The sequence below is a fragment of the Alosa sapidissima genome, chromosome 3, assembly GCF_018492685.1.
Source record: "Alosa sapidissima isolate fAloSap1 chromosome 3, fAloSap1.pri, whole genome shotgun sequence".
NCBI lineage: Eukaryota > Metazoa > Chordata > Actinopteri > Clupeiformes > Clupeidae > Alosa > Alosa sapidissima.
The window spans coordinates 20976310-21004167 of record NC_055959.1 but is presented as its reverse complement, the minus strand read 5'-3'; the positions used below and the strand labels follow the sequence as shown (position 1 = coordinate 21004167).

Here is a 27858-nt window from a genome sequence, read left to right as displayed (position 1 = left end):
CATGAAAACCCAATAAGAAGGTCACCCATCACCACTGTGGTGAAGAACAAACACATTGACTGTGCAGATCCACAATGAGGCCCACAGTGACGGCCCCTGGGAGTGTGGGTGTGCCCAGGACACCCACCCTCTTGGCCTGCTCCAGCTGCTCAGAGAGCTCCTCCAGGGCCGTGGAGTGCCGCTGACGCATCTCCTGGATCTGGGCCTCGTGGTTCTTGGTCTCCTCGTCGATGGCCTTCTTCAGCTCTGTCACCTCCTGCTCGCGCTTAGTCCTGCCACGGGAAGCAAGCGGGTCAGTCCGATTTCGTGCTTCGCACATACTGTCAATTCATACCGTTAGCACACACAGGTGCGTCACATGACATGTGGGAAGAGTGTTAATGTAGCTATTTAAATAAGTGGGGAATTACAAAAACTACAGGGATGTGTGTGTCTGTACTGTATGCATTTTCTGTCTTGTGTGTTCACAAGCACATAGGAGTACAGAAAGCATCCCTTCAACAGGTATACCTCCAATATGTCTATAGGGGTGCGTTCACAACATACAGAGCATCAAGAGAATCTAATTATATTACTATATTGGTGAGAGTGTGTGCACATGATGTGCACTGTATGAGTGTAGGGCTTAAAGAAAGGAACATTTCTGTGGGTGAAGTTATCAGAAATCTACCTAACAGTTACAGTATGTATAATATCAAGCCCTGTGTGTGTGTGTGTGTGTGTGTGTGTGTGTGTGTGTGTGTGTGTGCGCGTGTATATATAACAATAACAATATAACAACAATATATAATTTTGCCAGGAAAGTTGAGGCGTGTGTGTGTGTGTGTGTGTGTGTATGTGTGTAAGCGTGTGTGTTTGCTACCTGAGCTCCTGCTGGGCGGCGGTGGTGTCCAGCGTATCCTCCAGCTCGGTCTTGAGGGCCTCCAGCTCTTCGCTCAGGTCCCTCTTGAGCTTCTCGGCCTTGTTGCGGGAGGCGCGCTCCGACTCCAGGTCCTCCTGCAGCTCTGCCAGCTGAGCCTGCAGCTCCCGCACCTGCTTCAGAGCGTTGTTCCTCTGGGTCACCTCCTCATCCCCCCTTTGAATTTACCCCCACGCACACAGAAACATACACACAGACAGACACACACAGACACACACACACACACAAACACGTAAGGAGATATATATATATAAATAAAACACAACAAGTATTTTAAGTAAGGAGATATATATATATAAATAAAACACAACAATTTGTTTGATTATTGCCACTGTAAAAGTCATTTTTAGAAAAACTCATTCTGAATCATCAATTTTATTCCAGAACGTCACGGTCTTTTATGAGTCATAACATGAAACGAACACTACCGAACCACTAGGTGGCAGTGCGTAAGAGCTGCGGATTCTATCCTGTGCCCACTCCTCAGTCTGCAGTCTGGGGGGGCGGGTTGGGTGCATATAACGAAGAGTTCGTTCCATCACGAGGCCAGCCTGAGTTTGCTGGCCCGTGGTCAGCAAGTTAGAGTATCTCCAGCCCCGCGAGGCTCTGACCTGATCTCTGGAGCAGGAGCCAGGGCAGGCTCCAGTCGTGAGCACACGAGGAAGGAATGGTAAACCAGGGCTGGGTGGTAATGGACTGATTACGAGATCACTGGAGCAAGTCTGCCAAAGGGAGAAGGGGAGCTTGCTCCATCAGCCATTAATTAGCAGAGCCGGGCTTTTTATTTGAAAAGGCAGGTGTGTTACACCAGATGATTAAAAGAGAGAGGAGGGGAGGTTTCATGACAAGGTGCTGGAGGTATGTGTTACCTCAACCTGTGTTGTGTCTCACAGAGGAATTGGCCTTTATGGCCAGATGACTTTATGGTTATGTTGAAACTATGTGATTGTTTCATATGCATCTTAAGGCAAAAAATGTAAGAGATGCATCACCGGGTCAAACTAAGACTTTATGTGCATAGAGCGTCCCTGTGAATCAGGCACAAGACTCAACATGCATCAGAGGTTATTGTTGTCTGCAGATTCTAAATATAAATAGATCTAAATACGTCTACATTTGACAGTACAATGGGCTCTGTTCTACAATGGTAAAACTGGGTTAATGAAACAGTCATGGGAGACAGTTAGCGTGTTTGAAACTCTTTGTCCAGCTGTCTCATCCTTTCTAGTCTCCGCTATTGCCTGCCTGGACGTCCCCTGTAAGGCCTCACCTGGCCTGCATGGCCTGGAGCTCCTCCTCCTTCTTGGCCAGCTGGAGCTTCAGCTCCTCGATCTGGGCCTGCAGCTCGGCGATTTGGTCCTGAAAGTCCGTGGTCTCGCCGTCCAGCTTCCGCTTGGCCTTCTCCAGCTCCTGCCTGGTCTTCTCCTCCTTCTTTAGGCGCTCTGCAAGTGCAAGGGGAAAATAAACAAGAAGGTTACAGAGAAGAAGGCTGAGTTCAAACGAGGAGAGTCGGGAGGAGGTTTTTATGCGGTTTGGAAAAAGAAGGATCGGGGGGTCTCACCCTCCAGGTCCACCATCATCATCTCTTGCTTGTTCTTGGTCTTGCCCAGGTTCTTGGCCTTCTCTTCTTCTTCAGCCAGTGTGGAGGTCATCTCGTTGATACGGTCTTCCAGAAGTTTCTTTTCCTGGTTGGTAGAAACACAAGTAGCTTGTATAAACCGTACTCTGTACAAGTATTCAAGAGTTCAAGAGCATGTAAGAGGCCTTAATTGTTTTTGTTTTGTTTTTTTTAAATCACCTTCAGGAACTTGGAGTTCTGGTCCTCAAGCAACAAAATGTCTTCCTCAAACTTCTTGATCTTGGCTTCAGCCGTCACCTTCTCCAGCTGGAGCTTCTGCCGAGCCGCCTCCTCCTCATCCAGCTGCTCTTCTAAGTCCTGACAGAGTAATTAAACACACGCACACACAAAATACATGAGTATACTGACATGCCTCATGTAACCGCATGCTGCCTGAGTAACCTGACTCCTACTACATGTGTATGGTGTAGGTGTAGTAGTTTGTGCACCTGGATGTGAGACTGCATCTTCTTCTTCTCGTTCTGAAGAGATTGGTTCCTCTCCTCCTCCTCCTCCACGCGGGACTCCAGGTCGTGCAGGATCTCCTCCAGCTCTTGCTTCTTGGCCACAAGCCGCGCTCGCATCTCGTCAGCCTCGGCAAACAGCTCCGTCTCAGCCTGCAGCTGCTCGGCCAGGATGTTCTTCTCCTCCACCAGCTGCAGGAGCAGCGCACAAAGAGTCAATCAAAGGGGCCCTCAAAACAGCCTGCTATTAAACCATGACCACAGGTAAATTACCTGAGTTCACAGAGCATCGTGACCACAGCTGTAAACACATTGCTCATTGCTGACACCATTTACGGTATAGAGTTTAGGTACAATGACAAAGCATGATGACTATTTATGGGGCCGGTTCTCTGGACATGGACTATGCCTAGTCCTAGACTAGATGATAACTTCAATGTCCACTAAACACCTTTTAGTTTAGGCCTTGGCTTAATCCATACCCGGCAAACTGGCCCATTTTATGTTATTGGTAAGAGAGACTGCAATTGATGGCCCCACTAATTCAGCACTGTAGACTGGCAGTGCCGACTCACCTGCTGGTGCTTCCTCTCCATCTCCACCAGCTCCCCTTCCACTTTACTCTGCTTCTCCTTGACCTTAGCCAGCTCCTCGTCCTTGGCCTGCATCTCCTCCTCCTGCCGGGTCACCTGCAGAAGAGGCTTCACCTGCAACACAACCAGCAACGGCAGAGCTCTTAGGCCACATCTCCGCCAAGTCAAGGGAAGTCACGTGAAGTTAGTTTAGTTTAGTTTCAGATGAACACAACTCAATTTAGCCTCATAAATCTGAGGAGATAATGACACAAAGAGAAAAATAAAGCAGCAACTGTCTGCAAAAGCCACACCAAGGAAGTAAATGAGATGACGAATCTATACAACAATCTGACAAACAGAGAGAAAGCTAACTCAGCAGACAGAGAGCAGGAAGGACAGATTTCCTAGCACTGCAGAGTACTGCAGGATATTGATGAGGTGAGTTTTAGATGGAGAGAGGGTGCTGTATTTTTAGCCTGCCACTTCCACCCACACACACCTTGGTGAAGAGGCGCCACCACTGCCAGTGGCGCAGCTTCAGGTAGGCAGCACAGTTCCTCTGGAGGATTTTCAGGCAACTGAGCTGCTGCTGCTTCTTGGCAAAGGCCCTGCGGAAGACAAGAAGAGGAGGAGGATGGTGTTACAAACTGAAAATACTAAATAACGGTGTGTTAGATAGCATAACAGTACTTTGTCTCTTCAGCACAGACATAAGCAATCTCTGCTGATGACAGGAAAAAACTTCAAAGATCTTCCAAATGATGGAAATGATTTTGATTAACTTAGTTCTTCTCAAACTAATCTTGTGAGGGGTTGTAGGTACTCTAGGAGATCCTGTTCAGGACCATATTTTCCAGACCTGACAATTACACACCAAAGGAATGTTGTGTGAAAAAGCTCTTAACAGGTGTGTGAGGGTGTCTGAGTTGAACTTACTTTCGAGCCAGGTATCCTCTACAGACGGACTGGAAGTAGATGATGATGTCGGTGATCTTGAGGTCACGCTCCTCCTCTAGGTGAGCCAGGACTCCGGCCCGGAAAAAGATCTTACTCTGGCCGATGCGGAAGAGGTTCTGGTCTAGCTCCAGGGCTTGTATCTTAGAGAGGAAAACGGTATATCATTAACACACACATCCTGTTGGATTAAAATGATTGACTGACTGATTCATTCATTCATACACTTCACTGAATTCATTGAATATTTATACTCAAGAGTACTCAAGAATTACACACTGACTGATTTTCCTTCTGTGACAAAATTTTTACTTGTGTTTTCATTTAATACAACTGTCTATTGTAGGGGCGCATTAGCCTTGAAATAAAAATAGCAGAACAATTTCTGTACCATTCTCTCACAGGCCTGCTTGCCATCCATAAAGCCCTTGGGAATGGCATTGGGAGTGAGGATCTCGTACCTGTGAGAGAAGAGAGAGGAGACTGCAGGTGAGGTCAACAAGATTACTTTAAGATCTGTGTCTAATATATTTTTTCTGTGTATATGTGAGAATAATCAAAAATATAGCCGTAAGCGACGATGACGGGCCCGAGCACCTACGGTCCGCGACATTTCGGAATCCGCCAATGCACTCACATGTGGTGCGTTTGTCAAATGCACATATCTGATGTGTGTGCTATTTGTTTTTGCAAGTTTTATGCGTCAAAATCACTTACTCACTTCCTGTTGGGTGTGACGATTTACACTGATGATATTCACTAGGTGGCGCTACACCACAAAGATGTGGGGTACAATGATGTGCTTCCAAGTAATCAATTTATGAGATACATTTTGTGGTATGCAGTGCAACAAGTTATCCTAAAAACTCCTTTCAACCTACCCACTTGGGGTGGGGGTGGGGGCATGACCCTTATATTCGTCTTAGGGAGGTCCATATCCCTACCAACTCTTGCTCTCGTGTGTGGGTGAAACTATTTGCTGACCACAAGACTCAATGACATAGGGGGGCGCTGGGCCACACTTGTAGAGACTGTGAGGGATGACATGGTTGCCAAATTTCATGATCTGTCGCCCGTGGGAACCACTGATTTTAGCCTACTTGGCAGGTGGCGGGGGGCATGACTTGAGTTTTTGCCCGTGGGAACCACCTCAAAAAAGGTAAAGCACAGCAGGATATTCCCAACTATAATAATAATAATAATAATAATAATAATAATAATAATCCTTACAGAAACAATAAGGCCTTGTGCCCTTCGGTGCTCGGCCCTAATAGAAACAGCAGCACACATGTGGATTTGTAGTCTATCAGGGTATTACTAACATTTACACAAGACAATCAAATGAAACAATATCAAAACATAAACAAACTAAATCATTATTGTGTATGTTTGCAGTACCTCTGCCTGAACTCCTGGAAGACGATGCGGTTGGGGAAGCCCTGTCTGCAGATACGGATTCCCTCCAGCACACCATTGCACCTTAGCTGGTCCAGAACCAGGTGGGGGTCCAGCTTACCCGCCTGAGTTCGGACACGAAAGGACAGGTGATGAGTTATTTATTGTTAAAGTATCTACTCATTCAAGTGTTCGCTGGTAGATTAAAAACCATTCCAGATCATATTTGACTGTAAAAATATAGATGTGTGATGTAGGCAGACAAATGTGTTTTTGATCTCATCGGTACATAAAATGAGAACATAGAGTACGGACACTGCACACAGAAGACAAAGTGAAACTAATAAGTGTGTGAAAACAGGCTTAAAACAGTCTAAAATGTCTTTTTGACCACTGAAACTGCTTGAGAACACGAGAATGTGACTGAAGTTAGCCATTTCAGCAACAGACTTTCAGCTTTACCTGAATTATACAGTCTCTTGTGCGGCTCAACCTTTATTTTTCTGGCTTTTTCGTGACTGTAGTCGACATATTACTGGATTTTATGCTAAAGCCCCCAAACCATGCACAAACATAACCGACTGGCTGACACAGAAACTCTGCAGAACATCCACTCTGAGTCTTCTCTATATAAAAAAAAAGATCACCAATCACTGGTTTGCTTAACTGTCTCCCATCTTTAAACTGAAGTTGTTTACAAAGAGTGAGTGGTTAAAGGGATTCATCACTAATAGGCCTGGAGCGCTATAAAGGATTATGTGTGCAACCGAAGACGGTTGACTTCTGAAAAAACCCTGTGTAGTCCGCCGGTTCCGTGGTCGCTGGCAGCAGTCATTTGCGGTTGTGAAGGGGAAAGAGAAATACCTTAATTAAGTCTCTAAAGATGGGTTTGACTCCCACTTAACAAGCCCACAGGCCCATATCCCATAGACATGAACTCAAGCACTCCACCCCCACACCCCTGAACGACTTGCTTGCTGTTTTCTGACATCTCCATGTGTCCCCGAACGGCCCCTGGAGATGGAATATTCCGGAAAGAGCATTTAGGCTATCCTGTCCCCACTCACCCGTTTTTCGTGGTTGGGGATGATGCAGCGCACAAAGTTGGGGTTGGTGTTTCGGAGTGTGGCCATGAGCTTGGAAAGCTGCTCCTTGTAGAGCTGGCTGACAGTGCGGAACATCCCCTTCTTGGTCTTGTAGGCGGCGCCGAAGGTTGTTGTCTCATTCATACCGGCCACCTGGTCCAGGCCCACGATCCGGTCCACTGCGGGAGAGAAAACGACACAATCAGGTGGATCTGGCCAAGGCCACACAGACAAGGTGCAGAAGCAGTGACAGGGGCAGACAGAGAGGGCATGGCTGAGGGGTGGGGGATGAGAAACGTCCGAGACACACACACACAGAGACAGCTAGAGACCAGCACTCACATCTGAACAGTGGACACAATGAGGCATGATAGGTAACAGGTCTACACAGTGGAAACATCTGCACACGGACAGCAAAAGCACCCACACTGGGCATAGATCTACTCAGCCACAGGCCTCTTCTAATCCATGTATTTAAAAAAAAATTTGGTGCCCAAATTCACCATAGTACCAAAGAATAAACATTCACTTTTTTTAAATGAATGCATGCGGCTCAGATCCCTAGCCTACCAAACTACAGCCACCAGAGAGGCCATGTGGCACAAAAACACGTTATAAATTACCATCTCCTGAGGTTTCACTTTCAAAGCACCAGTTGCTGTGCTGTGTGGGCAAGAAGACCCACTTCAAACAGACCCGACTGAGGTGAAGAAAGGAATGATCACTATGAAAGTTACACTTTCATGGCTTTCTTACTGTGGGATACTACAATTACCGTTGTACAACCTACTGTTTAATAAGTTATTAGAAAGCATGTAGAAAAAAATTATGGATACGAAACATCATGTCTGTCTGAATATGGCAGACACTGATATTTTCACATTGGCTGTGGTTCATATTATTCATACTGAACACATCCAGGGTGTATTGTGTGTTTGACCGCTTAGTGGGGTTCAGTAAAAATAGCAGTACCCATATCACAGTCCTCATAATAAAGTCCCCATTGAATAATATAGACAGCTTCTGCCTTATATAGTGAAAGTGTTGAACAATTCCAAAACAAACCCCAATCTGAAAAAATATTATTTTACAGCTGGATATTTCCCTTATAAATAAACGTTCTCTTTCTCTAGGCTTGTCCTGGCCAAGGAACACTTTATGGAGAAACCAGATAAATTAACGGCGCCTTTTGAAATACTCAGATTAATGACAAGAACTGACAAGGTATCTGAAGATGGTCCAAGAATCTGTAAACTGTGAAGGTAAATCTCCTGGCTCTGATGAAGGAATGGAAGAGAATTCCACTGATAAAACTATTCTCTAGCCTGATTTAAAAGAAAAATCCATTCTATGTGGAACAGCCTGTAATGGTAGATGCATTTCATAGCTCCAAAATGGCTGCACAGTTCTGGTGGGCACTGTTGGACAGTGTTTAGAGAGAGTTTAGCCATATAACATTTGACAGCCCAGTCTTTCCTGGGAGTCTTTTTAGCAATCCTATACTGGTTCGGCCACTTGGCAGAAGCACTGAGCCATTCAGATGTGGTTCAACAGACTCATTAAAGGGAAAAGATGCCTGCACAGCACTGGCTAAATTAGCATCTAGAAGCTTGCCTATTCAAACATAACGCCAATTAAATATATCAAACTGTGTCAATATTTTAGCTAATTATCAAATGGTGGCTAGAGATATTAGAGAGGAACTTTAAAAAGAGGTGGGTGGAGTCACCCTTTTGTGTGGTAGGAAGATAGGATCACAAAGTGAGCGTGTCAGCTTCTCTCTTTGTGATCGTGCCAACCTACGGCTACATCAATCTTGCCCATGGACTGCTTCACTTAGTGAATGACACTACAGTGGTAATGTCCTAAGCACATAAACAAGCAACGCTTTACTATAAAAAGATAAGCATTCCAAATATTAGCTCAGCCAACTGTCCTGTTTAATGCTTAAAGTGGTCACTCTGTCAGGAACACAGCTCATGGAGGAGGTATGATACGCATCAAGCCCTTTTTTCTGCAATGAAAAGAAAGTCTAAACTAACACATGCCTGACAAATTACACATTCTGAGGCTGGTAAACACAGATATAAATCATCATCAGAGAGTTACAATCCAAACGCAACCGGAGGGAAAAAATATGACGTCGCAAACACAAAATCGTTTCCAGTCCCTGTGCGTTCAAGATGCCTGCGGAGGAGAAAAAGAACAGCGGCCTACTAATGATCGGCCCTCGATGGGTTTAGCAGACGGAATGAACTAAAACGACCCGGAGCACATTAATGCAGAGGCCGATCATATCTATGTCTCAAATTTTCATTTCCATATCAAAGGTTCAACGTGTTTAACCACATCCTGCTAACATGCCACAGCTGCTCACGCACCTCACAGTGAGGACGTGAGATGTACTACCCATGCACGCCATCAGTACTATTACTATTGCTATTATTAGTACTATTACTATTACACAGCGTATCGCATACAGTCCAGGATAAAACAGCAGCAGTTTGAATGTTGTCTGATATTGAACTTTTAAAAAAAAACTGTCTGGAAGGGATCATGGACACTGTGTATTTAGTCCACAGATGGTAACTGTGGATAATTTCACTTTGTATTTAGTTCACAGATGGTAGTTTACTGCACTGTTAGCTTGGGTTTAACTCAAACAGGCGCTGACAGCATTTGCTAATATCAGTCGTGTCTTGTAATATCTTATATTATAATATCAGTAGTAGTGCCATAGTAGTAGTGCATTAGGCCATGCAAAGCCAGTAGGCAATGGATGGGCACACATGGGGGAAGGGGGAGCATGGGGCAGCAGCAGCAGCCAGCACAGAGGGCTCAGGGAACAAGTGGGCAACACGTGCCTTCACCTGCAGGCTCATGGAGACCAGATACATTGTCATAGAAAGAGGCTCTCTGAAAGGTCTGAATCTCTGTGGCAAAACACAGAGAGAGAGTGTGGGGGGGGGAAGGGAGGAAGGAAGAGAAGAGAACAGATAGAGACAGAGAGAGAGAGGAGAGAGGAGAGAGAAGAAAGACAGGAGAAAGGAAGACAGGTTCAGAGAGGAAGTGAGAGAGAAAGGCAGATGGTGTGAGAGAAATGAGGACCAGATCACAAAAAGACAAGAACAAATGTGGCTACTGTACTTACATACAGGGCACACACTGCTACACAGTGCACACACACAAACAAGAGTGTTATTCAGCATTGTACATTATTCCAAATCTCCAGCTTATTAGCAAAGCGATTCAAACACTGTTAGATGTTAATATTAATAGAATATGTTTTTCTTTATTAGGTATGACAATTCCCATTGGTAGCTAGAAATACAAATCTGTCCTGTTTTAAGAGAGACACAGTTTACTGAGACAAAGGATACATTCAGAAGATTTATAAGAGTCAGTGTAACAACCATTACTTCAGGTCCAACAATAACACAGCCTTTTTTCAAGACATGATTTCCCTGCACACCTTGGGTTTGAGAAACCATTCTTTTCTGGTTTAGACTTTCATTAGCATCCTCCTGGTGAACAGTGAGTTGTAGGGGGGAAGGAATATGGAAGTTAGTCTTACCATCCTTCCAGAGCTCTGCCACAAACTTGTCTGTGGACTGGTGCAGCAATGTGGCTACGTTGTCATTCAGAGGGTCCATGTTCTTCATCAGCCACTCATCTGCTTTGTAGTCAACCTGCAAAACGGAGGAGAGAGAGCGGATGGAGGTAGGACAGAATGATAGAAGGCAGAACAGGGGAAGAGGGGTGAGAGGGAAAAGATTGAAACAGAAATTAAGTTTGTTTTTTTTCCAAACCCTAGACCACTAGGATTACACATAATTAGTAATGTAATACCGCATAGGAAGGTTTGTAAGTAGCCTTAAAAACAACCTGGCTTTGTGGAGAACAGGAGTCTGAACCCTTGAAAGTGTGACCTCTGGGCAAAACTGACAGAGGAAAGGAAATGTCCCTGAAAGAACTGACCCCCCAACTCAGCGGGGGGAAAGCCCCTCCAACTCTGGCCAGTTCTGAGTCGGCCCCACAACACTGCATGTCTGTGCACTCAAAGGAAGCTGCACCCCGAAACTGTTTTTCTTCCAGCCTGAGTTACAAGCGGGCACTGGCCCACTTTAACCCACTGAGTATTGTTAAATGTAAATGAGCTAGATGTCCTGACGTCTCTCTCTCTCTCTGTCCTTTGTGGAGACAATCTGCAGCTCTGTTTACTAGGCTCCATCCTCCATCTGTGCTGGCTCTTTGGGGAGGTTAACTCTCCACTAACACCCAGCGCTGACCTTAGACAGGCCTGGTGATTTACTCTGGCAGACTCCGTGTTTTCAGTTGGTCTTGTGCAGGCTTGAGAACGTCGAGCGAGCTTATGTCCCCCCCCCCCCCCCCCCCCCCCAACCCAAAGCCCTACTTCATCTTAATCTTGTCCAATCTGATCTCACAGTGCTGTCCAGGCTGAGATTGGCCGAGGTTTATCAGAAAGCAATTTCAGGTGCTTAGTGTTATCATGCTGGCCCATTTTTCAGTAGGAGGTGCTGGATAAACATCCAAGTGAACTCTGACCTGTGTCGGGACCCTCTCGGAGGTAGACATGACATAAGTGCTAATGTGAAAATCCTGCTCCCCATATGTCTGCACACCCAATGCTGTTGGCCCACCAAGCCGAGCGTAGAGTTGAAAATTCCTCCTTTTTATGTAACATTACATCCCCCCTCCCATTAATGGGAACCAGATGTGGTTTTCTGCCGCACAAATGGGCTTTTGTGTGAACAGAGTGATCTCGGCGTTCCAAAAATCCACATCCATGGCAACAAGTAACAAGCAACAGCCATAAAAATCAAATAAAAGACTCTAACCAGAACAGACAAAAAGGTTGGTTAGATGGTAACATTACAAGCAAGCACTGAAGCAAAGGTTTTATTTTTGAAACAAAATTCGAAAGTTAAAAAGTTCAGGGTTCACGGAGGAGTCTTCTAAGGACATGGTGCTTACTGGCAAAACAAAAATACTTAAAAAAGATTTTGCTACAATATCAGCTTTTGTTTGAAAACTGTCTAACAACAATCTTTTCAAAACATCCCTTATCAATCCAGTAACCAAAACGAGCTATCTGTTTGTTTTCTATTCCCAAAGCTACAGTACAAGATCTTCTGGGACAAACAACCTGATCAGACTCTAATGATTTATTTAGCATCATCTGAGCTGTGGGAGGAAGGGTGGAGGTGTGGGTGAGGCGTGCTGATGGAGGCGATACAGAGGCCCGGGCAGACGGGCGAAACGTACCCGTCCGGCGTAGTGAATGATGCAGAAGTCGGCCTTGTCCTTAAGCTGGCGTGGCTTCTGAAATTTGGAGTGGGTCCCCTGCTCCTGCAGCACCTTGTCCACAAACGTCTTGTCCGTGGCCTTCGGGAACCAACACTCCTCGTCCAGCAGGGCCAGCACTCCTGGGGGGTTGTTCTGCATGAGGATAATGACAACATGTGTGATCAGATGTCCATGACACATTGTTTCAGTATGATACAGTATCATTCAGTACTTATTTTACTGGATAAGCAAAACTGAACTTCCACAAAATGAAATCTGTTCTGTTTAGTGGGCATGCTTCAATATGTAAAGCCAAATAGTCTCCTTTTTATACTGTACAGTATATGCATATAAATATACATGTTTCTTATAGATGAATTTCCATCACATTTGTAAATAGAGCGTATTTTCAAGAAGATGGTACAAGACTTGAAACCCTAGTTCAGCAAATTACTTCCAACACTGAAATAAATGCCTGACCTTGCATTTGAAAATGCACTGTGCTCAGCAAACTGCTCTCAACACCGACTGTTACATAAAATAACTGATGCTGTAATCCTGCGCACACTTGGACTGGCGTACTGACCGGCCTCTCAATGAGGTCGATGCAGGGCTGCAGGTCCAGGCCAAAGTCGATGAAGCTCCACTCGATGCCCTCCCTCTGGTACTCCTCCTGCTCCAGGATGAACATAGTGTGGTTGAAGAGCTGCTGCAGCTTCTCGTTGGTGTAGTTGATGCAGAGCTGCTCAAAGGAATTCAGCTGTAGAAGAAACACACCCAACAGGGAGACAGATGAATATAAACTGAAAATGACAGCTGTTGTCCTACAGTACCACAGCTATTTGCGCCTGTGCTTGTAGAATTTTGTCATTGGGAATGAATGAACCCACCTCAAAGATCTCAAAGCCGGCGATGTCCAGGATGCCGATGAAGGAGGCCCCCTGGCGTTTGGTGCGGTCCAGGGCCTTGTTGATGCGGTGCACCAGCCAGCGGAACAGACGCTCGTAGGTGGCCTTGGCCAGGGCCTCCACAGCAAAGTCAGCCTGACGTACACAGGGAGGATGAGGAGGATGAAGGGCACAGAGGAGACACATGCAGGGGAAGAGCACTGACTTACTGTGCAAATGCACAAACCAGTGACAGTGTGAAAATATATGCAGTCATTGGCACAATATCTGGTACAAAGTCCAATGCTATGCTATGCAATGCAAAACACAAAGGCATTTAACTCCATAAGAATGCATAGTGTCCAAACAGACTACAGGGCTGAAAAAGCATTCAACCTTCTTCTATCAAAATAACAACTCACTAATGTAAGGTCATTATTCATCTTGTAGTTATTGTGCTATTCTTTGTGCAAGTGGATACGTCTGTGGAACAATGTCATATAAGTTGTGTTTATTGGCCCAATGTACTCAGACAGGGAACATATGAGCATCTTCTGAAAAGAGCTTGCGTGTGCGCTATGGCACGTGGGAGAGTACCTGCTCTTTGGTCTGGGCTTTCTGCACGTAGTCCCTGCCAACCTTGATGCGTGGGCTCAGAATGGCGCGGGTGAACTCCATGACGTTCATGCCCAGCAGGTGACAGAGCTTCTGAGCAGCTGAATGGGGATGGAGACAGGGTCATGTCAATGGACCACCCAGGGGAAACGCCTTGTGTGTGATCGAGTCAGCCAACTTCCGTAAAAACCGCGCGCCGCTTTGGTTCTATGCTTGGACCTCTTCTATGCATGCAAAATTCATAAATTAAAGTCAGTCAGGAGAAAACTTGCTTGTCTCCTCTAGATTGAAATAGGTTCAAATCTATCGCAACTTTGCTTTTTTTTTTTCTAAAATGGCTGAAACGAAAAATCTGATAAAACAGGTAATTTTGGTTGACTAGTTCTGTTCATTACCGGGCCCTTTAACCCACCAAAGAGCTCCGACTACAAATGGAGAGTGACTGAGCAGTAGGGCCCAGCTAATACCCCCAGCGCCTCCTCCACGTTATGCACCTGAGCATTTCCAAGCACAGCAGCGCACGGAGAGGAAATAGTGTGTAAAGGCATACACCATTTTGTAAGGTTCATCGACTTCTGTTTCTTAATTTCGCCAGTCTTTGTTTCTTTTCCTCTAAAGGTAAACACTGGCATATCTGACCACCCATGCATTGAGGGCCTCAGCCAAACATCTGTTAAAACAGTCCCTTTATTTTCCTCACAGCCCTGGATGAAAATGTAGAGCATGCTGTGACATATTTTACTGCCAATTGTTTTGCAGACTGTGAATGGCATTTGTCGCCACAGAACTCGATTTTTATGTACATGGCTTTCATTCAATCAAAACATGCACAATCCACTGCGTCTGGTGATGCTATTTTGAACATTAACCGGAGCATTAATTACAGTAGTGATGTTTGACTTGGATCTGAACCAGCGGCTCATTTGATTAATATACAGATTAGGAGTCAGGCCAGAGCTCACCTGTGTTCTCGGGCATGGAGGCCTGGTCTGTGTTCCTCTCCTTCTTAAAGACAACGTTGCCAAACTGCAGCACTGCTGAGACCACCTTAAGCATGGCTGCAAAGGAAAGAGTGATCGTTATGATGGCTGTGAAGTGTGTGAATGTGCTTTTTTATGGTTGGGCTTTGCACAATACTAAACATGTGCCATTCATTCACAGAGAAAATCAATTTAAGCTCAAAAAATAAAAAATAAAAAATAAAAATAAAAAAGATACACCTTTATGGTTAGCATAATCTCCAATGTGATAGTGTGTGTGCATACAGTATGTGTGTGTGTGTGTGTGTGTGTGTGTGTGTGTGTGTGTGTGTGTGTGTGTGTGTGTGTGTGTGTGTGTGTGCGCGTGTGTGTGTTCATAGTGTAAGATGAAGTCAGTGTATGTTTGTGCACTCTGACCCAGGATCTCCTCGTGATTGAACGTCATGATGTGCATGGCCTCCATGGTCTCCTGGAAGTTGTCCTTGTCCTGCTGGCCGGGAATGGGAACGTTGCCGTTGGAGAGGAAGCGGTAGCTACTGAAGCCCTCTAAGAGCAGGTCAGCTGGAATCAGATGACACAGACAAGAGCCATGAATTCCAAAAGGAACCGTGCAACTGTACACCACACGACCCGGGTCAGGAATGACATGAAAACATGGTCGGGGCCCGCGGGCCAAAGCTGTGATCCTATCAAATGAACTGGAACATTTTACTGGAACGTAACAGTAAAAAGACTGCTCTCCAACACATATCTATAACAACTACAGAAAACACACAGCTGTGCATTTCAAATACCCCCCAAATACTCCCCCCCCCCCCCAATTCTGTCTGAGGATCCATAAAATGTGAGTGTCGTGTTTTCTCTGGGGGGATGCTTGAGATGACTCCATTGACATGACAAAGGCAGCCACTCACATTTCAGATGCTCCCCTGCTCCAGCAAGCAGCTGGTAGAAGATGTGGAACGTCCGCTCATCTTTGGCCTGGCGTATGGCTCTGGATTTTTCCAGAAGGTCTGTTCAAACCAGTTAAGGAACAGTGACGGTGCTGTATGCATGAACCTTTGACCAGAGAAATAGTTCCAGATTTTTTGACGTCTAAGAACTTCTCTATGTGTGAGAATAGAATAGAACCTCTGCGGCCTGAGGTTAGGCACTAGGAAACCTGGGAAACTCCATCTTTGGGAAATAGAGTGGCCTGGACATATTAGGACAGTGTGGTTACTATTAGAACATTGCCGGCTGATGTGCATCCCAAGGCAAATCTACACAACAATGAGCACAGCGCTCTTTCCGCTTGGGTGGAGAAAAAAAGATCTCATAAAAACACACATCACTCCAGCTAGTAAATCACACAGGGCCGTCTCTGCCAAGTGTTGCGAAAACTCTTAATCCTGTAGCGGGGGGACCAAAAACGGTAATCTGAGACAGAAAGGTCTGTGCCATTCGCTACCCCTGCAGAGGGGAAAAGTGCAGAGAGGTGCTCTGCTTTTGGTGAAGGAACGCAAGAGCAAACACAGGAGCGGGAGGCGGACGCCATCTCACCGAGGGCCGCTCGGGTCCCTGCGAGGGCCGCATTCCTGCGGTGATGCATAAACTCTGGAGACGCCGTCCGCCAAACCACATCCCCGTGCTCTCTATCCCCCTCACCCAACCCCCAACCCACCCTCTACAAACACCACCCTGTGCTGCCTCCACACACACTATCTATCTCCTCCTCTCCCTGTCCGTCTCCTCCACTCCCTCCCTCCCTCCTTTACTTTATCTGCTCCCTAACTCATATCCCTCCTCCCTATCGCTCACCTCCCTCCTCCTCCTTCTCCTCCCCCTCCTCCTTCTCCTCCCCCTCCTTCTCCTCCCCCTCCTCCTCCTTCTCCTCCTCCTTCTCCTCCCCCTCCTTCTCCTCCCCCTCCTCCTTCTCCTCCCCCTCCTCCTCCTCCCCCTCCTCCTCCTTCTCCTCCCCCTCCTCCTCCCCTCCTCCTCCTTCTCCTCCCCCTCCTCCCCCTCCTCCTCCTTCTCCTCCCCCTCCTCCTCCTTCTCCTCCCCTCTCCCTCTGCTCTATTCCACACTGACAAATACAAACTCCTGTCCCCAGTCTCCCTCTTCTCCTCCATGACCCTTCCTCCCCTGAAGGATACAGGTCTCGATGTTGGCTCCGACAATGTAGCCGGTGACATCAAAGTTGATTCTGATGAATTTTCCCTGTGGGGAGCAGAAATAAAGATCGGTTAGCGGTAGCCACTGTGCTGGTGAACTTATCATCATACCAGCCTAGTTAGTGGTAATGTCTTAAATGCCATCCCCTCTGGTGCTGAGAACATTATAGAAGACTGAGCAACAAGAGGGCCTGCTGTCAGTCACATGCACACTCTCACTCACACACTCTCACTCATACACACACACACACACACACACACACACACACACACACACACACACACAGTCTGGTTTTAATCAGGCTGGGAACCATCGTCCTCAGATCGGCCCATGTGGCTGGGTTTCAGAGTCCACAGGGGAAAAAGCTGGTCCCGCGATGCCTATTTATGGACAAAAACACACTGTGCCAGGAATGCGTGGCATCTAAGCCGGGGGGTCTGGGAGTGGTGACATATTATGGGGATGGGGGAGCAGGTACAGACGTGGGCAGCGCCACCCTCGTGTGGTATTCGGCACTCTGCCATCTGGGTAAACTCACCGCATTGACTAACCCCCAGATTCCCAGCGCTGGGACAGGCATCTTTCACTGATATGTACACATAAGAGAAAGGGGCGATGACGCCATCTCACTGCCTGAGCTGACGTGTTAGGAGAGGAGACGGTATCACCTCTGTGAGGAATGAGCAAAGGCACATTCTTCTTGCAGGGTTCCTGCTCAGTGTAAGCGCTAAGCTAAATATGTCAGACCCTACAAGAGAGCTTCCCACCCGTTTCATAAATGACCAAACATACAGAGCATATCTTTGGATACAGCACGCTCAACTGTGTTTGTATTCTAAATCTCTCCTGTGCTTTATTGAGGGAGATGGAAGGGAGAAGGTGGAGTTGGTCATCATTAGTGACAGGTGTACTTTTTACCACCACCTCAAGTAGCATTCAGCTCAAGAGTGTGGTCATCAGATTCCACTACAGTTTGTACCTGACCACTGACAATCTATCCTGTGACTTGCAAAGTCTGGAGAATGTGCTTACGAAACGTGATGAGTTGTCGTTCTTCACCGTCTTGGCATTCCCAAAGGACTCGAGAATGGGATTGGCTTGCAGAAGCTGCCGCTCCAGTTCGCCCTGTGAGGAAGAACAAAAAAGAGAGAAGAAAAAGAAAAACAAAGATGTCAGTTCCTATTATGATCAATATTGTTCCTATCGCTACAGCCTAGAGCTCCACACAATGTGAGACTGCTGGGTGGGAAATGAGAAATACAACACTAGTTAAACCAGATGAAGAAGGAAGTCCTTTTAGGACCATGAACAGAAATTAAGTCAAAGAACATGTAGGACAGAGAGAAGATAGATGGGGTAACACCATTTTAGGAAGGACAAAATGTTGAAAGTGATCTGCTATGGATCAGTTGTGCCAATAAGTATTTCTGTGTTCCAGGTTGTGCATCTCCCAAGTGGAAGAATTCAATAAAGCCAAAATAAACACTTTACAAAATGTAGGAATAAAAACCATATGGCTTTGCTCAACTGTTCAAAAGAATTTTCCATAGTCTGTTATAAGTGAAATACTGATATTGACTATAAAAAGCTATTAAAAAAACACTAGCAAAATCAATGCATCAATGTGAAGACACAGCAGATATGTTATATAAAAGAAAAAATGTAAAACTGGAAGGGCATATCTAACATCACTCATTTATCACATCATTATCATATCAAAGCTGCATTAACTAAGAATGTAGACACACTAATGATCTACACACACTAAATTAATCATAGACTTGACAGAGCAAGGTCATGGCAAAGACTTTAGTGCCTTCCAACATATCTCTATGCTGTGTTAAACCGTTTACCTGCAAAATTCAGCATTTAGTTCAAGCGACATGATTGTGTTACAGTGTTATGTTAAAGGGATATTCCACCATTTGGGGAATTACACTCATTTTCCACCTCCCCTTGAGTTAAACAATTGATTTTTACCTTTCTCCAGTTCATCCAGCCGTTGGCGATACCACTTTTAGCTCCAGCCTAGCATAGATCATTGAATCGGATTAGATCATTAGCATCTCGTTTAAAAGTGACGAAGATTTCTGGTAATTTTCCTATTTAAAACTTGTCTCCTCTCAAGTTAGAAATTGTAATAAGACCAATGGAAAATTAAATGTGCCGATTTTCTAGGCTGATTTGACATGGAACTATACTCTCATTCCAGTGTAATAATCAAGGAACACCATGGGCGCAACAGCACAATGATATCATGCAGCACCTGAAAACAGTCCCCGTAGGTTAACTTCCAGCCACAAGGTTGAGCTGCAGCAGACAAATTGGTTAGTGACTGGATTATAACGCCTGAATGAGAGTATAGTTCCATGTCAAATAAGCCTAGAAAATCGCCACGTTTAATTTTCTATTAGTCTTATTATACTTTCTAACTTGAGAAGAGACAAGTTTTAAATAGCAAAATTACCGGAAATCTTAGTCACTTTTAAACATGATGCTAGCAGGCAAGATGCTAATGGTCTAATATGATTCAATGATCTATGCTAGGCTGAAGCTAAAAGTGGAATCGCTAGAAACGGCTGAATGAACTTGAGAAAGGTAAAAATCAATTGTTTAACTCAAGGGGAGGTGGAAAATGAGTGTAATTCCCCAAATGGTGGATTTATCCCTTTAAAAAGACAGTTCAACAGTTTATCCCTTTAAAAAAAGACAGTTTATCCCTTTAAAAAGACAGTTCAACTCCATGAGAGGCGATGACAGGTAAACAGATCAACAGATGTGGGTGGTGTAAATGAATCAAGATTGCTGATTGCTTACAGAACATTCTGGAGAATAAATATACAGCACACATTCAGAAAGTGCAGCCGAGACAACACAAACATCTCTGCAGCAGTGCCTGTGCAGTCTGAGTGCTACATGATAAACATGACCCGGGCCAGGATGACATGGAAAACACTGCTTTAATTGTTTAGCCTGGCAACAAATAAACCAAGTCTGCTCAGGAAAACTTACTGACCTGGACAATATACAGCAAAGGTTATTATTGCCTCTGTGTATTCTGATAAGCTAATGCTTTGTCATGACTGTTCCCTTTGAAACAACAAACCATAACATTAATACATAAATCACTGTATTTGATAGAGCTTTTCTTTGTTGCTCTGAGCATTCTTCACACAATGTGTTCTTGGCTTGGCCCCTTTTTCCGGTATCATGGAGGTGGAGTTGAGAAAACCAGATCTTTAACTTTTATTGTAATCATTGGAAAATGGCGGGATGGAGGTGGCTGGGGCTGAGGTTGTTAAACGTGGGCAGTCGGTGCCAGCCTCTCCCTTCTCCACACATTCCTGTGGCTGTGAGGAGCTTCTCTGGTTGCTTCTGTTTCTCTACCGTGTCTTTCAGACTTCTATTCATTCTCTCTATCTGCTTCTCTCTCTCGTCAATCTTCCCAACTGTCTCCTCTCTCTCCACTCTCCTCTCGTCTCTTGTGTTTCAAGGGTTGGGTAGGGCACTTCTAAAGAGATCATCAGCACCGAAGAGCGACATTACTCTCTCTTTGGGATGTCGAGGACCGTGCTCCAGCCACTCGAAGCAGGGAAAGGGCCCGGAAGGCCAGAAATAGCGCTGGCGGCCACATAACAGCAGGCCTAGTTTGTGGGGGCCTCTGAGGGACGGAGGCGCTCTCTCCGGTTTCACCCACTCAAGAGTGGCAAAATGGCAACCAGTGCAGCGGGGCCCTGCAGCCAAAATGTGGGCCAGCCCTAGGTAGGGCAATAGTGGGAGAGGAAGAAGGGGGGGAATGTAAAAGGGTACAGAGAGAGAGAGAGAGAGAGAGAGAGAGAGAAAGAAAGAAAGAAAGGAGAGGTGGGAAAGCAGAACTGTGTGCTTAAGAACTGGACCATTTCTAACATGCAGCAGGAGGCCCTGTCCCAGAATTTTTTCTGGTACACAGCAAAAATCGGTTCCCTATTCAACGGTGTCAGACAACAGGATCATGATATGAAGAAGATAGCTCCATGTCCTTCCACGGGAACGCTGCAGCACATGAGAGTACACAAGCCGGTCCACAAGAGTGACACCGACCCCCCCACTAATGGTACTCTACCCCTCTCAACCTGATTAATATAAAGAAAAGGCTGCCTCTCTTGCCCTGCTTTGCCTGGACGCCCCAGGCTACTGTTGCTGTAACCCTGTTAGTGTTTGGGCTGCAGATCGCTTCCTCCCTCCACCTTTGTGTTCCTGTTCTTCCTCTGGCCCTTGCTGCTCTTCCTCTCCGCCCAGCGCATTCCTCTGCAGCCAGCGCACGAACACAGCCAGCTTTAATTGGATGCAGGTAGGGAGCCCTGAGACGAGGCTGGGTGGGTGGGGGGGTGGGGGGTTGTGTGGTCTTGGGCTCTCTTTCGGGCCCCAGGTGCAGAGTGTAACATACAACTTAACCCAGCAAACAGACAGACCTCCAGACAACCAGAGTGCACTCACTCACACACACACACACACACACACACACACACACACACGCACGCGATGAGGCCAAGGTAAGTCTTATACAAATGCACACACACCGCACCAAGGCTCCATATTATGATACTGTAGAACCCCCGAACTTCATCAGCTTCGAGTTAGCGAGAGGACAAAAATGATGAAATATAAAAAAACACGCTGTTCCAGCAGAGAGCGCTGACAGGAATCAGACTCAGGAGGAATGCTTTCATGTCAGATCACTGGATGGGGAGAGGAGGGGAGGTTTTCAGGGGCCGGGCTGCTCAGAGGCAGGCGCTGAATTATGCCACGCCAGGAGATCGCCCCCCTAGGGGGCTGCCTGGAGCATCGATTTCCAGAATGTTCCGAGTTATTATGGAAGAATAATGTGATAAACCTCGCACCATGTGTGAGGTCCAGGTCCCTTGAGAGCAAACACTATTCATGTGTCCCTTGCACAGATACACAACTGTGTAAACAAGGCAGATATTATTCTGAGAAGACACTAATTTGTGCTTTAGTTATGGGCATTATATGGAAAATGACCGAAACTATTCCTGATTATGGTGGACAAGCCACTGGCAACAGGTTCAGGTTCAGCTCAGAAAGATCAGTTAGAACCAGTGTGTGAGGAAAAAAATCAACATGCTGTTGGCATTTGGTGTTACACCATTACTTATGGTTATGTTGCTCCCTAAACAGATATCCTCTGTCTTTTAAAAATGCAAGCAATGTTTGCTTGCTTTGTTACATAGGGACAACATGTTGTTAGCCTACATAGTGACACTCATGCATGCTATCTACACATTAAAAAGATAGCAATGGTTAAAAAGCAGCAGTCACATCGAGAGGGGACCACCAAGCCCCAAAGAGAGAGAGAGAGAGAGCACCAGCAGCTGAGGTGAGGGCTTTAGTGTGAAGAGAAGTGTGTAAATATTGATGCTATCATTAGCAGGGTTTTATTGTACTACTACTGGCTGTTTGTTTTCTCATCACATCCTTCCATGTGAGAAACTGCCGGTGTTGTGATTTTCTTGGCACAAATGAAAAAGTCTCTCTGGACAAATCTGAAGTACAAGTGCCAAAGGAAACAGCAAAGGTTATCCTCAATCATGAGTGTTGGCTGCGCTACTGAATCTTGGCTGTACGTCTGTCCTCTGCCTGGTGGCTGCCAGCAGCACGCCATCGGCCAAAGGCAGAGGTTATCATCAAACACAACACAATAAAAGAGCAATCATAGCAATACTATTTATTCATACATCTATATCTAATAATAATAACAATCATACAACTTTACCAAAAAGTTTGTTTGCAGATAACAGATTTTTAATAAAAGGCATAAAACAAGTTCATTAGATGGCTGAGAGACAAACACTGTATGTGTACAGATGAGAGCACTAGAGTTAGCACATGCCACATGCAGACAGACAGCAGAGAGCACCAGCACAGGGGACTGGGGAGGAAGCAGAGGGTCACTTGCCTGGAACTTCATTGGCTTAGGCGAATCAGGCTGTTTGTTACGGATAAACAAATGCAAAGCATTAAGAGAAACCTCACAGTATTTACAGCTCAGATATACACACATACACAATACCACCAGTTATCCTCAATGTCACTTTTAACTTCACCACACACACACACACACACACACACACACACACACACAACTGAGACAGGCACTGAACTCCACAGATCTAGAGCGGTGACCATCTGAGTTAGAGAATGTGAAATGAGAAGTCTATTAAAGCAATGCTATCAAAGGCCTTGCCATGGCATATATTAATGCTAGGGTAGGTATTCATCCGCTAAATAAAACAAGGCAACTACATAAACATATAATTATGTTAAAATATATTTATTTGTCTCTGTGTTGTTTGCATGTGTAGTGTGTGTGTGTGTGTGTGTGTGTGTGTGTGTACAGTATGTGTGTGTGTGAGTGTGTGTGTTTGCATGTGTGTGTGTGTGTTTGTGTCCATTTGTGTCCGTGTGTGTGTGTGTGTGTGTGTGTGTGTGTGTGCACTCACAGGAATGTTGTGGTCTTTTCGTCCTTTGTGCGAGGAGGCGACATGGGCCAGGTACTGGATGACCTTTTTGGTGTTCTCCGTCTTACCTGCTCCAGACTCGCCCCTTCATTAAGACACACACACACACACACACACACACACACACACACACACACAGACATTGAAAAATGGGAGGAGAACAACAGAGAAGAAATAACATGCAACTCTCCCCTCCAAAAAAGAAACACAACAAACAGACAAGCCCCAATCTGATAAAAATGGCACATTTCCTGCGGCAGCCGACTGCTGTGTTTAACACACTGGTTTGTGTAGCACAGGTCTGTAGTAAAGAGCAAAAGACAGGCTCCCTCACTAACTCATAAAGACACAAATAAGTGCATGACCACATAACCACCCATCACAGCGGGTGGTTTGCTGTTTCCTCACCACGCACACACACAAACACACAAACACACACACACACACACACACATTTATCATTTCATTGTCATGGGGAAGTATGGGACATCATGCCTACAACACTAGCCACATAAACAAACACTGAAATACTAATGAAATCCTCAACTGGTCTCACGGCTGGAAAAGAAGAGAGATTAAGTGATATCAGAGAGCTGAGCACAGAACATGGCCACACTCTGCTCACTGGGCTGGGTCTACTCGAGTCTGGGCTGGGCTGGTCTGGTGGTTAGGCTGGGCACGGCTCCAGGTTCGGGGCAGATCTGGAGCAGCAGCAGCAGCAGAAGCAGGCCTTTTTTTGGGCCCTGGGGCTAATGACAGCCCCAGTGGGGACCAGCTCTGCAACTCCGCCAGCCCAGTCGTTTCCTCTGGGTCTCCCCCTATCCAGCGCATACCGGTGGCTTTACTGCAGCCTGCCATTAGGAGTGCCACAGAGAGAGAGATGCCTTCGCCACTGGGCTGCAGCTCACAGCAAGCTCCACCACTGCTCCAGGCCCAGGCAGATTCACAAGACATCCTTTGTCTCTCATGTCCCCATGAAGCAGGAAAGGTTTTGTTTGTTTTGTTTTGCATTCAAGTCAGCTTATTTAAATTAGTCAACAATTTAGTTGAACTGGTCAAAGGCATGGTCAAGAGTGAAGCACTTCCTATGAGGCTTTGTGCGATGGGAGATGCACCTGACACTCAAGGCTCCGCTGTCCTCCAAGGATTGATCCTACTGAGGGCGCTTTGCTTCTACAACAGAGCCTGAGTTGGACCCGTATCCTTTTGAAACCAGCCGTCTCTCTGATTGGTGGAAAAATGGCAGTTCAATCTCTCTGATTGATGTGAAAGCTTTTTTTTTTAGTTGTAGGCCCAGTCAAGTCTGATGAGTTTGAATTTGGTGGAAAAACAGGAGTTTTTTCTGATGTTAACCAATTTAAAATGTGACATAAATGTTAAAAATATAAAAACACAGTATGCTCACAGTATGCTGGCTGTCCCTGGTCTGTGTAAGCTGGTGAAAAGATAAGTTATATTCTAGAATGCCAAAGTAGGGCATGCTCTCCTCTGAGTCTCTCTGTCTGAGTACAGTGATAACCAGGTGCCAGTCGCTCTCATGTTGGTGACAACGCTATTTAGCCAAGATAGGACAGTCTTGATCATAAGTATGGTTTGAGACCACACCACCAACAGAGGAAAAGGGAGGGCAATCAAGCTCAAGAGGCTGGGCCTGCATTCCTAGGTGGCATTGCAGCCCTGCCTAGCCATCTACCTGAGAGAGAAAACATTGAATGAACAAATGAACCCTTGCTCATTGTTCGGTGATGGATGCAGTCTTTGCAGAGAACACGATAGCTTTTTGTTTGCGGTCCCTTTACAATCTCCACTGACAGCGACGTCAGTGTCTGAAATTTGTTTGCTCTGAGCATCATGTGGTCTGATGATTGGAATGTTGATGAACATCGTACTGGGCTGGCATGTGCGTCAGCGCTTCTCCCGGCCTTCAGGTGGGAGATTCCGCAGGGCAGAGGTCAGCTATGTGTCTGTATTAAGCCCCCCACAGACCAGAGTGCTGCCAGGAGGTTTAAGCATGCCGCTTGTAAACAACTTCACTACTTATCTCAGCGGCCTTCACAGTTAGAATCTGAGCATGGAAAGCAGACGCAGCCAGGCGACTACCAACAGACCTGGCAGCTCCCAGGCATAAGCTGCGGTTACATCCTCACACCTTAATCTCACAAGCCGCAGTGGGATGTTTTTCTATGTTTTTCCTCTTCTAGGATGGCCCGACGCTACACAACCCAGCTCCAAGCCAGGAACCACAGACAGGTTTATTATCCAGCTCATAAAGCTGCTTATATGTCACAGGCTCCAGTATTGGCAATAAGCGCTAGTAATAGCAAGGCTGGCCAGCATCTTCGCATCCCCAGCGCCTCTCACCACAGGCGGTCTGTGTAGGAGGCCTGTTGGGGGAGCATAGTGTGGGAGTCTCTGGGATAGCTGTTAACTGCTTAAGGGAGGCAGATATTCTCATCCAGGCACACAAATCTCACAGAAAATGCCATGTGTTGTTGAAGAGAGGACAGGAGTAAGACCAGACAATGCACAGGGTGTGACTTGTAATGTATAGGGCTCCAGATCACTCATTCAGTTCATCCCCAAACATTCTAATATTAGTTCTATGTCCAAAAAGTATTTTAGATCAGTGGCAGATCGATTGGCAATTTACAAGTCACTGAGGGGCAAACTCAATTAAGTATGGATGTTATTCGACGAACAAAGGGCAAAAGGCTATATTAATTCTGTGGTGCGAAGAAGACCACACAATGATTGTAGTCCCTGTAGCACTAAAACAGATGGATTGGAGTGACAATGAGCTGTTGGTACTCACGTGCACAGGATGGATTGGTCCTCTCGATCTGTGAAGGAAACAGAGAAAAGAAGCAGTTAGCACTTTGACCAATTTCCTTGCAAGAAATGGATGTAGGCCTAGATTAAAGATAAAGTCATTATGTGCATTATTTCATGGAAATCTTCATTTAGGAAGCTGCGTGCTTGAAGACGATGGATTAAAATTATTAAAATCAAGTGCTAGATGAATAACCCCACCAGTCTAAAGTGGACACAATTCTGATTAAGTTTAGCGAGTCTATCATTTTTATCAAACAGGCTACCTCCTTAACACTATTCTCTGAATGAGTGATCTCTACCCTCGCTGTGCTATGAGAACAAAAAGCCCCCTCCAATATTCACAAACACAGAAGTGAACACTATGAGGCCATTCCTTGCACCTCTTTGGAGCAAGTGCCTAAAAGCCACGCCTATACTGTATGACTGTTGATAGCATATTTTTACTACCATATTTCTCTTAAGACTCAGTCAGGACGATGGAATATCAGGATCCAGGCTTTTATTCTTTTCAATGAGGGGCCAGTGCCCCTCAAGGGAGAGATGCATGTTTGTGTCACCCCATCATGGGTTTCACCAGTATTCTCTGACTATACAAAAACAAGTCTACCATATTTAAGTTACACACAAAGAGAAGGAGTGACCTCTAGTATGAATATGCAATGTAAAGGTGTGGTGGAAGGGAATGTGGCCTTTTGGTGCCATCAAGTCTGGTCAGCTTCTATTGTCTTTTAATTAAAACTACCCCCTTTCCTGGGAAGTTTCTTCAGAGGCCTGGACACATGCTGTTTCTACAAACATTAACGTTTCACACCTGGTGATAAGCAAAAGGCCTCTAGACAGGCTTTCATTGAATTCTAATCATTCAAGGATAAACAATGGATACACTGCATACAGACCAAAGACACACACACAGGGTACACATGGGTACAACTGTTCAAGTTGAATTACCCCATTGCACTAGAAAGCTAGCCTTTAGTGTGTAAGGTCCTCCTCAGCAGCTTGGAACAGATCAGATCAGATCCTGTCCATCCACACACACCACTCACTAAACTACATCTCTGAGATAATTAACTTTTTCGTTATGACCCTCATTAAAACAGATAAATAAATGGAGAGGAGTGGAAGGCTGCCCCCCTCCCAGCACACAGACACACACACAGACACACACACACACACACACACACACACACGCACACACACACACACAGACACACACACACACACAAACACACTCTGTAGTTTAATCCAGTGCACGCAGTAGAGGAATCAGGTTAAAAGAGTATTAAGCTTACATGTACTTTCAGAGCTGTTTGTCTGTGTGTCTGTCAAGGGGATGCATAGAAAATTATTTTAAAAAAATCAAGGACACTAGTGCTTGTGAATGAACTAAAGCAGGGTCATTTGAGAGAACCATTAAGCGCACACACACACACACACACACACACACACACACACACACACACACACACACACACACACACACACACACACACACAGATCTCTCTCTCTCTCCGGCCCTTGGCCTCTCTTTCCGTCTCTCTTCCTCTCACTCTAT

The 27858-nt window shown here is 45.7% G+C and overlaps 1 protein-coding gene across 4 annotated transcripts in view; it reads right to left on the bottom strand.

The window, feature by feature from the left end:
- Positions 1-27858, bottom strand: part of LOC121704777 (myosin-10-like) — a 67268-nt gene that overhangs the window by 10498 nt on the left and 28912 nt on the right. The window contains exons 4-29 of one of the 4 annotated variants that reach the window (XM_042085245.1): positions 26284-26311; positions 23454-23556; positions 22910-22939; positions 17986-18078; positions 16935-16998; positions 15714-15812; positions 15217-15360; positions 14782-14877; positions 13802-13920; positions 13208-13360; positions 12904-13077; positions 12297-12470; positions 10585-10699; positions 9875-9943; positions 6993-7189; positions 5929-6050; positions 4922-4991; positions 4513-4673; positions 4076-4184; positions 3577-3708; positions 2987-3193; positions 2718-2855; positions 2481-2604; positions 2190-2361; positions 863-1075; positions 128-272 (exon numbers count right to left, since the gene is read on the bottom strand). In XM_042085245.1, coding sequence (XP_041941179.1) covers positions 128-272; positions 863-1075; positions 2190-2361; positions 2481-2604; positions 2718-2855; positions 2987-3193; positions 3577-3708; positions 4076-4184; positions 4513-4673; positions 4922-4991; positions 5929-6050; positions 6993-7189; positions 9875-9943; positions 10585-10699; positions 12297-12470; positions 12904-13077; positions 13208-13360; positions 13802-13920; positions 14782-14877; positions 15217-15360; positions 15714-15812; positions 16935-16998; positions 17986-18078; positions 22910-22939; positions 23454-23556; positions 26284-26311 — 3251 coding nt within the window. The remainder of the gene's footprint in view (positions 1-127; positions 273-862; positions 1076-2189; positions 2362-2480; positions 2605-2717; positions 2856-2986; positions 3194-3576; positions 3709-4075; positions 4185-4512; positions 4674-4921; positions 4992-5928; positions 6051-6992; positions 7190-9874; positions 9944-10584; positions 10700-12296; positions 12471-12903; positions 13078-13207; positions 13361-13801; positions 13921-14781; positions 14878-15216; positions 15361-15713; positions 15813-16934; positions 16999-17985; positions 18079-22909; positions 22940-23453; positions 23557-26283; positions 26312-27858) is intronic. The other 3 variants (XM_042085246.1, XM_042085247.1, XM_042085248.1) reach the window with 3 other exon arrangements.